The following is a 9,913-nucleotide window of genomic DNA, read 5'->3' on the forward strand; positions in this document are numbered from 1 at the left end:
TGGGGGCGGGGACTGGCCCGGGGGCGGGGCCGACCCCCATCGCCCTGGGGGCCTCAGATCTGGGCCGGGCGGAGCCCCCTCTGGGGGGCCGTCACCGCTCCTCCTACTGTGGGGCCCGCAGCCCTGGGCGTGGATCTCACCCCGCTGCATCCGCGGGGCGCCCCCCCTCCAGCCCGGGTTCGGCCGCCCCCCGAAAGCGGGGCGGCCAGGTCAGCCCTGCCGCGGCGAGCGCCCCTTCCTGGCCGCGTGCTGGGCCTCGAGGGGGAGAGCCCAAGAGGGAGGTGGACTCGGCCGGAGACTCTGCAGACTCGGCTTCCATCAGGGCCAGAGCGGCTCACCCGCACCTTAGCGCCAATTCCTGCCGCTTTCTGCAGCTGAGTCCTTGCTCGTCCCCGCCCTTCGCTCCCGTCCTCCCCCCTTGCTCCCGTCCTCCCCCCTTGCTCCCGTCCTCCCCCTTGCTCCCGTCCTCCCCCTTGCTCCCATCCTCCCCCTTGCTCCAGTCCCCCCCCTTGCTCCCGTCCTCCCCCTCCGTCCTCCCCTTGCTCCCGTCCCCCCTTGCTCCCGTCCTCCCCCTTGCTCCCGTCCTCCCCCTTGCTCCCGTCCTCCCCCCTTGCTCCCGTCCTCCCCCCTTGCTCCCGTCCTCCCCTTGCTCCCGTCCTCCCCTTGCTCCCGTCTCCCGCCTTGCTCCCGTCCCCCCCCTTGCTCCCGTCCCCCCACTTGCTCCCGTCCCCCCCCTTGCTCCCGTCCTCCCCCTTGCTCCCATCCTCCCCCTTGCTCCCGTCCTCCCCCTTGCTCCCGTCCTCCCCCTTGCTCCCGTCCCCCCTTGCTCCCGTCCCCCCTTGCTCCCATCCTCCCCCTTGCTCCCGTCCTCCCCTTGCTCCCGTCCCCCCCTTGCTCCCGTCCTCCCCCTTGCTCCCGTCCTCCCCCCTTGCTCCCGTCCTCCCCCTTGCTCCCGTCCTCCCCCCTTGCTCCCGTCCTCCCCCCTTGCTCCCGTCCTCCCCCCCTTGCTCCCGACCCCCTTGCTCCTGTCCTCTGTGGCCAACAGCACCCTCTTCGGGCTCACACAGGCCAAGTCAGACATCCAGCTGACCAGGAACTCTGATGGCTAGTCCACAAAGCCCCTGCCCTGTCCCCTCCCCGCCCCGACTGTTGTCAGGAGCCTGGGAGGGAAGCCACTCCAGCTCTCAGTGGCTGGACGATGCTGCGTTCAGGAGTTGCATGTCAGAGTTGCATGTGTCTGGCAAAGGAGGAACAGCATACTGGGTCGGGTTGGGACTGATTTCCGGACGCAACCAGGTTCCTTGGGATGGCCCAGCTCAGCCCTGGGCCTGGCTCTCTGCTGCCACCTTGTGGACACACAGTTGCTCCTCCCACATGGGAGTGGGTGCTAGCAGGGGCCGGCCTGGCATGAAGTGGAGCATTTCTCCAGGACCCTTGGGTCTCCTCAAGGATCCAGTTCACTCTGGCAGTAGAGAAGGAATTAGAAAGAGAGAAAGAAGCCAGGTGCCAGTGGCTCACACCTGTCATCCTAGCTACTCAGGAGGCTGAGAGCTGAGGATTGTGGTTCAAAGCCAGCCCAGGCAGGAAAGTCTGTTTCTTATCTCTAAGAAACCACCAGAAAACCAGAAGTGGTGCTGTGGCTCAAGTGGTAGTGTGCTTGTCTTGGGCTGAAAAGCTGAGGGACAGCGCCCAGGCCCAGAGTTCACGCCCCACAACCGACAAGAAAGAAAGAAAGAGAAAGAAAGGAAGGAAGGAAGGAGAGAGAGGGAGAGAGAGAAAGAGACAGAGAGATCTTGAGAGAGAAGGAAAGAAAGAAAGAGAGAAAGAAAGGAAGGAGAGAGGGAGAGAGAGACAGACAGAGATCTCGAGAGAGAGAGAAAGAAGGAAAGAGAGAAAGAAAGGAAGGAAGGAAGGAAGAAAGGGAGGAATACTGGTGTTCCGTGGGGCCTGGCACTGTCTACAGGGTCAAGGCCTTCAGACCACACCTGGCCTGGCCTGGGGCAGAAGCCTCCTCCCAGATGGGCCTTGATAGCTTCACTTGGTCAGCATGGCCGTGGAAAGTGTCAGTCTGGGTTTCCCACTCCCCTCCTGAGTCCTCTCCATCCTGAGCCCCCCATGGTCATGCAGGCTGCTCCGCCCGCTGCCCAGAGCGGCGTATGGGTCTCAGTTCACAGCACTCACACTTGCACAATGCTCACATACAGCACGTGCCCACCTCCCACACTGACACTCCCTCATGCACACACAAGCTCCTACATCACACACGTTTCCACTCCATCACACCTAGCACGCACACAGCTTGCCTGGGGCGTCTGGCTGCCCAGTGGCCTGGCTGAGCTCGGGGCATGCCCGTGACCTATGGGAGCCTGTCTCCAAAGGATACAACCTGCAGTGGTATAAACAGAAGCTTGTGATTTTTCTATTCACATACTGTCTTCCATTTCAAAAACTTGCTCTGTGTGAAATGAAAAGCTCACGCCCAGGTGATGTGTGGTCAAGCGGGGACAGTGTGTCCGCTCCGGGGGAAGCCGGAGTCTCTTGGCGAGGCTTCCCCGAGCGTGACCGGCACCCAGGAGAACAGCTCCTCTGCTATGTGAACGGGCAGGCTTGGGTGCGCAGGCAGGAGCCCCGAGGGGAACAGGAAAAGCTGGAGTCTCAGGAAGTGGCTCAGGCTAAGGGTGAGGCATACCAAGGCTGCACCAGGGGCACACGCAGGCAGCCACGGTCCTCCGGGATAGACCTCCCCGGGGAGCAGGACCCCCAGAGAACCCAGGCCCTGTTTAGGCTCTGCCTCTGTTCAGTGCATGGCCCAGGCATGAACAGTGAAGGTCGTGGGTCAGGCTGTGATCAAGGTCAGGCCTCACAGTGTTGTCGGAATCAGGGTTCAGGGTATGTCCAGGGCTTGGGGCTTAGCATGTGACCAGGACTCAGCCTGACATCAGGATTAAGACACGGGGTGTGAGCGGGGTCACGGCTCAGTGTGTGACCAGAACCGAGACTCGGGGTGTGAGGGGGGTCATGGCCTGCGTGGGGATCGGGGTCAGAGTTAAGTCTGAGAGAATCTGGACTCTGTGTTGGAGTCCATGTGTGGCAGGGGTGAGGGCCATCAGGAAGTCGCAGTTGTGGTTTTCCACCCTTGAACTGTGGTCACTAGACGATCTCGGCCATCTTTAGACCTGACCTCCCACCTGGGCACTGCTGGCATTCGGGGCCAGAGGCTCTACAGAGGATGCCCTGTGCACTGCAGGTGTTGTGCGGACCCTGGGCCTGGGCTTACTGCACCCAGCACCATCAGCACCCCCAAGTGGGGACAGCCCAGCTGCACATCCCCCCCATGGCTGCGTTTGAGAGCCACGGCCTTAGACAGCTCACTTCATATCAAAGTGATCGGCAAACATTTCCCCACCTGCAAATATTTGGAGAATGAGTGTTCCAGGCTGGTGCTGGGCGCCTGGTGCCTCCAGTGTACAAGCAGATATGAACGGCTCCTGCCCAGCGGCGGCCCGCTCCTGTGGGCTGGTGGGAGGGTGGGCACCGGCAGGAAACACCTGCGCCCAGGCACCTCCATCACCTGAGTGCCACACCCACAGGCAGTCAAGCCTGCGGGCTGGAGGGGTTTTCAGAGAACATTCCAGCGGGCAGAAGGGCAGGAAGGCATTCTGGGGAGGCTACACACACTTAAGCAAGGCCCCGCCCCTCGGAAGCCAAGCTCCTCACCTAACTTCCACGACAAACCCATCAACCAACCAGGGGTGCCAGGGAGCCGGGCAGGGGAGACCCCCAGGGTCGAAGGCAGCGACGCTCACTCCTGGCGGAAGCCCCCGCCGGTGTGTGGGCTCTGCAGGGGGTGGGGCGTCCTGAGCCCCGGGTCATTCTGGCCTTCTGGTGCTGTCTCCCCTCGGGACCTCAGGGCACACCTGCAGCTGGCGTGGGCTGGCTCCACCAGGCTCTCCTTTGCAGCCCTGGAAAGCCAGGGCGCCTCTCAGGAGACAGCCAGTCAGGCGCCCTGACCAGAGTGGCAGGTAAGAAGGGGTTGTCGGCCAGAGGCACCTAGCTAGAGCCAGAGCTGCCCAGGGGTCACAGGGAGAGCCTGGCAAGGTTGAGACCAATGGAGACCACAAATCTCCCCGCCCCTCCCACACACATGCCAACAATGGCAGGAAGCCCTGAGATCCTCAGAGACAAACCGCAGCCTCAGTGACCAAGGCTGGCAGTGGAGGGCTGACCCACAGGGCTTGGGGACTCTGCTAGAGACAGGCAGCCAGGGACATCACACCCAACAGTCAAGGAGCCAGAGGGAAAGGTGGCCTGACCTCTGTCCCTCCATTCTGCCCAGGAAGGCCATATTGGTCTCTCAGGACCCAGGGTGGGTTACAGAGCAGGTCCAGTGTGCTGTGAGCTACATATTTCCCGACTCCCTTGCAGCTAAGGTTCCGAGGGTGGAGGGGGAGGGAGGTAAGGGGCTTAAATGAGATCTTGAGGGTAAAGCCCGGGACTCAGGGCCCAGCACACTCTGGGGGAAAGGCCCGGGACCCAGGGCCAGCACACTCTGGGGGCAAGGCCCGGGACCCAGGGCCCAGCACACTCTGGGGGAAAGGCCCAGGACCCAGGGCCCAGCCTGTAGCGATCCAAGCTCTGACTGACCTCCAGGTCCCCCCCTCAGGGAAGGCAGTCCCCAGCATGGCCCCTGTCTGCTGACACTCTAGTGCCGGGATACTCGGGTCAGCACCCGTCACCCCAAGGACCACAGAGCCCAGGGAGGCAGCACTGCTTCTATGCAGAGCACAGGGCCCTAGGATGTGCCCTTGTCCCTAACCAGAAGATCTGGGGCACGGGTGGCCTCCCTGTTCCGGCCTCCCCCTGTGACATGGGGGGCTTGGTGGGGATGCCTGGGAACTCCATCCAGGTCCTCCTGCAGGGAGCACGGTCTCACCCTGGGGCCCCACCCTCCAGGGGCTGAAAGCAAGGCGTGGGGAGTGGGAGGGGCCGCTGGGAGGACCGGAGATGGAAATCACCGGCCCAGGCCCTCACGGGCGCAGGGAGCCTCCCCTGCCAGCTCTGGTCATATAAGGCTTCCTGCAGCCTGCTCCCCAGTCCTCACCATGAAGGCTGTCCTCCTCGTTCTGGTGGCCGCTGGTTTGGCTCTGCAGCCAGGTGAGACTTTAGGCCACCACAGGGGGAGAGCCAGTAAGGGAGGCTGGAAGGGACCAGAGGGACAGACAGAGCAGGGAGGAGGCAGGGGCCGGAGGAGGACGGGCAAGGATTGGGGCCAGAGGAGGAAGGGAGCTTCTGGCTTCCTAGAACAAGGCCCCACTGCTAACCTAGCCTGTGAGAGGCAGGCTTGGAGGGCAGATGAGGCCACTGTGCCTGGCTCCCAGAGAGGCAGGCAGACGCACTGACGGACAGCCTGCCGCCAATGCCCTTGGAAGCCCAGGGCAAAAAATCACAAGGTAAGAAGCGGAGAAGGAAGGCATGAGGAAGACAGCAGGGTGTCCTAGAGGACCCCAGCGCTGGGTTGCTGCCCCGCAGGGCGGGGTGGGCGCTGCAGGGTCCTGCCCCAAGTGCTCCTGGGAGTTCACCCTCTCAGAGCCTCAGTTTCTGTTTCAGGTTAGTGGGGTTCCATGAAAACAGCCCCCAAGCCACCAGAGAATCAAACAGGGCAATGTTTGGGGTACCAGTGTGGGGCTGGGGTGTGCTCGGCACCCAGCTCGGTTGCTCTACGGGGAGACTTCGTCCAGACGCCCTAGGAGCTGGGGCCCTCAGCCCAGACAGCAGAACACGGCCCAGGGCCCACAGTGGACACCAGGGAGACCGGGTTGGGGCGGAGGGGCGGGCTGACCTTCGACCAGGACCTGTGGGTCCCCGTGCCAGGGGCACAGGGGAGTCAGGGAGGGGTCTCCATGCCACGGCACCCCCGCAGCCTCCTCTGCTCTGGGTGTGGGGGGAGCCCGAGAGCCTGCCCGGTGCCTCCTCCCTGCGCCTGCTGCCCGGTGGCTTTCGGCACACACAGGCTGGGCAGCCTCTGAGCCCCTGCCTTGCCCACAGGTGCTGCCCTGCAGTGCTACTCATGCACGGCCCAGGTGAGCAACCAGGACTGCTTGAATGTGAAGAACTGCACCCCGGGCCAGACCCAATGCTGGACATCCCGCGTGCGTGAGTGCCCAGCGCCACCTCCCCTCCCCCCCGAGCAGAGACCAGAGACCCCGGCTTCCCCCCCGAGCAGAGACCTGAGACCCCAGCTCCCCCCAGCAGAGACCTGAGACCCCGACTCCCCCCAGCAGAGACCTGAGACCCCAGCTCCCCCCAGCAGAGACCTGAGACCCCAGCTCCCCCCCAGCAGAGACCTGAGACCCCAGCTCCCCCCGAGCAGAGACCTGAGACCCCGGCTCCCCCCAGCAGAGACCTGAGACCCCAGCCCCGCCCCAGCAGAGACCAGAGACCCCGATTCCCCCCCAGTAGAGACCAGAGACCCTGTCTCCCCACCCTGGCCAGCAGGGACGTGAGACCCCAGACTTTGGTCCCTCCTTCTGTTCTTGCTCTGTCCATCTATCCACACTGACCTCAGCCTCCACCCATCCGCCCATAACCACGATCCCCACCAGACACCCAGCTGTGCTTGCTCACCCTCTGAGCACTTTTGGAGGTCTCCCACTCTCCCTGGACAGTGGGCCGGGCAGGGGGCAGGCTGGTTAGCGTGTCCCCATGTCCCGCCAGGTGCCATCGGGCTGGTGACGCTCATCAGCAAGGGCTGCACCTCCGAATGTGTGGATGATGCGGAAAACTACTACGTGGGCAAGAAGAACATCACCTGCTGCTCCACCGACCTGTGCAACACCAGCGGGGCCCACGCTCTGCAGCCGGCCACCACACTGGCGCTGCTCACCGTGCTGGGCAGCCTGCTGCTGTGGGGCACGGGCCGGCTGTAGGCTCTGGAGCCCCTGCTGCGGCCCATACGTACTGGGCGAGGAGACCAGGGCTTGCTCACACCCACCAGGCCCAGTGAGGGGGGCCTTTCCCAGTTCCTGAGGGCACCTGGTCCCAGGGGTCTGGCCTGGCTCCTTTCCCTGCCCCTCCTGAGGTCCCCTCCAGGACTTCAGCCCAGAGCCCACCAGAAGCCAGGAAGGCTGGCTTCTACAGACACGGAATGGCTGGCAGCCAGCTGCAGGCTCAGGCTGCAGCCTGACAGTCCCGGATCTGACCCGCTGTCACCTCTGCTCAGGCACCGTTGCTTCCCCGACGCCTTCCCTCCCCCCGCCCCCCGCCGCACCCGGAGCTGAGCCAGATTCCCATGGGCAGCTCTCAGAGAGGCCCAGAGAAGGCTGAGCTGAGATGGACTGAGCAGAACGGGGTCTGAGCGGGGCTGTGAGGTCCTGAAGGCCCTGGAGAGGAGGTCGGAAGGGAGGAGCAGTCTCGCGGCAGGTCCTTAATAAATGCCTGTGGGTGAGTCCACTGAGCCTCTGTCCCTACACACCCCTCCGAGCCCAGCTGCTCCTGGGCCTTGCCCGGGGCAGCGGATTGTCCTTGAGCACCTCACACAGCTCCGGACTCAGAAGAAGCGAATGTGTGGCCGTTGGCAGGAGGTAGGACGGCCCGCCTTGCTGTGCAGCCACAAGCATGCTGCCTTGATCTCTGAGTCCTGGGAGCTCCCGTCTCCTCTGCAGTGAGGCAGGGACCCATGCTCTGGGAGCTGGAAGCCTGCACTGAACGCTCAAAGGCCGCAAGGGGCCCCAGTGACTAGGCCAGCGCCCCACCCCACCCGAAGCCCAGCCTCCACTCCAGAGGCTCACAAAATGGGAGAGGTTGCGTCCTGATCTGGAGGCTAGAACCCTGGGGCAGCCCAGCTGCCAGTGGGGCAGAGGTCGTCCTGCGGAGAAGACGGCAGATGCCCACCCCGTGTGGCCTGAGGGGCCGGCCGGGAGGACACACCTTCCCCAGGCCAGCATCTGCTGGCTGTCCCCCTCCAGCTCTGTCCCAGGACCCCTGTGGGGAGCTCTGGGTCCCAGTCTCCCTCAGATCAAGGAGCCTACAAGACAGTGGGCAAGTCTAACTGGCTAGTGAGACGGGCTGGGAGAACAAAATAATGTCAGAGAAGAGGATCTGAGGCCGGGCTGAGTCCCCTGGAGTCCCAGCGGCCTCCTGGGGCAGGACTCCGTCCATAGAAGGGCCCCAGCCTCCGCCTCTCCCCAGCGGAGCGGTTCCTCCTCCCCAGAGCTGGGCATGCGCAGGACTGGTGCCCCCAGGGGCCTGCAGGCCAGAGTCGGAGCCAGAGTCACACACACGCTGAGACTTCCTCACAGTGAACTGTTATAGCCTGGGTAAGGGGAAGAGGGGAAGGCCTGACTGACAGGTGGGGGGCCTTCCTGGGCTAGGCTAGAAATTCCCTGAGATGGGCAAGCGGCAGGATTCCCAGCCGCTTGCCTGGTGGGGTGGAGCCAAGGCAGGATGGGGAGAAGCCAGTCGGAGGCAGGCTGCCAGGGCAGGCCAGCCCCGAGGACTGTGGCTGCTAGAACTGCTCTTGGCATTTGGTTGGGCAGCTCCCAGTCAGAGCATCTTCTGGCTGTGGAGCCTTGAACCCAAGCAGTGGCCCCTAGAACTTAGGCTGTCGGCCTTATTCTGCGGGCAATGCTGGGCTCTTCTGTGAGCATGACCCCCCACCTGACGTCCTGCACCCCGCCTGGTTCCCCTGGAGCTGAGGGAATCAGTGGGCTCAGGACCTAGAGGGCCCCACCTGCCCACTGGGACTGCCACGACCCACCCCAAGCTGCTCGGCCTTTGTGAGGGACAGGGAAGAGGGAGGGGAGGCCTGCCTTTACTTCCTGTGGGATCTGGTGGCCAATGAGGCTGATAGGCCCCAGGGTCCAGCAGGGAGACAGGCACCCCTCCTTCTGTAACGGTGAGGTGAGGCGCATACTAGGCTCCCCTCACAGGGAAGGCTTGTGGGAGGGAGCAGACACTGGGTGCGCCCTGGCACTGGGAGGCCCGGAAGGTGGAACAAGTGGTGTTAGCTCCCCACCCTCCTTATCTGCAGGGCCATGGCCTCCTAGACGGTGGGGCATAGAGGACAGCATTATCAGGGCAGTGCCAATGGGCTCGAAGGACGTGTCCTCAGTCCCCCATCCTGAGGACACGGTGGGTTTCTACAGGGAAGCGTGCGAGCAATGTGTGCAGAGGACAATTAGGGTCCTCGGGGTGACTCTGAGAAGCCAGGCCTGTCCAAGCTGACCCCAGGGACATTCAGATCCCACCCTGACACTCACACGTGGGGGGGCACTGCGGAAGCAAAGACCCTGCCTGGTGCAGCACAAGTTCAGCGCTGCGCAGCCCTGCATGGTGCAGGAAGAGGGCTGGCCCCCCACGGCTCCCTGGAGGGCAGTCAGGCCCACTGCAGACCCTGAACACATGGCGGCGGGAGGGGTGTTAGCCAGCGGCAGGTTCAGAACCTTCCGGAAGGCAGCAGGACTCCGGAACCCCTCCAGTCCTCGCAGGCCTAAGAGGCTGGCCTTGCGGGTCACTGGATGACGGGGCCACCAAAGACCCCTACAGGGCAGGGATGGCGGACGGTGCCAGTGAGACCTTGAGGGGGGGGGGGCAGCCTGCCGTTCTGGGCCGGCGTGCTGCAGCCCCAAGGCCTACCCCGGCCGGGGGTCACCCCCGCCCACCCCCCCGCCCCACCGCTGGGTCATTCCCACCCCTAACTTGAGTTGCTCCCGTTTCGGTTTCAAGAGGGGCAAAGGTCAGGAAAGCGTCTCTGATGTGTGAAGGGCGAGGGCTGGGGCCAAGTCCTCGGGTGGAGACCGCAGCGTGCACGGGCCGGGACCTGCGGGGTAGGGGTGCGGGGACCCCAGCAGCTGCGGCCTGCAGCCCTGGGCCCGCGCCGGCAGGGGGCGGGACCCCCGAGCCCGCTCCTGCAGCG

At 64.1% G+C, this 9,913-nt stretch overlaps 1 protein-coding gene across 3 annotated transcripts in view; it reads left to right on the forward strand.

Moving 5' to 3' along the window:
- The window catches only part of Psca (prostate stem cell antigen), a 9,339-nt gene extending 2,076 nt beyond the window's left edge, over nucleotides 1–7,263 (forward strand). Inside the window, exons 1-3 of one of the 3 annotated variants that reach the window (XM_013025208.1) lie at nucleotides 5,011–5,154; nucleotides 6,046–6,153; nucleotides 6,715–7,263. In XM_013025208.1, coding sequence (XP_012880662.1) covers nucleotides 5,103–5,154; nucleotides 6,046–6,153; nucleotides 6,715–6,926 — 372 coding nt within the window. In that variant the 5' untranslated portion in view covers nucleotides 5,011–5,102 and the 3' untranslated portion in view covers nucleotides 6,927–7,263. Of the gene's footprint in view, nucleotides 1–5,010; nucleotides 5,155–5,320; nucleotides 5,451–6,044; nucleotides 6,154–6,714 lie in introns of those variants that run through there. The other 2 variants (XM_013025207.1, XM_013025206.1) reach the window with 2 other exon arrangements.
- The last annotated feature ends 2,650 nt before the right edge of the window (nucleotides 7,264–9,913 follow it).

The sequence above is a fragment of the Dipodomys ordii genome, unplaced genomic scaffold (assembly GCF_000151885.1).
Source record: "Dipodomys ordii isolate 6190 unplaced genomic scaffold, Dord_2.0 Scaffold82, whole genome shotgun sequence".
NCBI lineage: Eukaryota > Metazoa > Chordata > Mammalia > Rodentia > Heteromyidae > Dipodomys > Dipodomys ordii.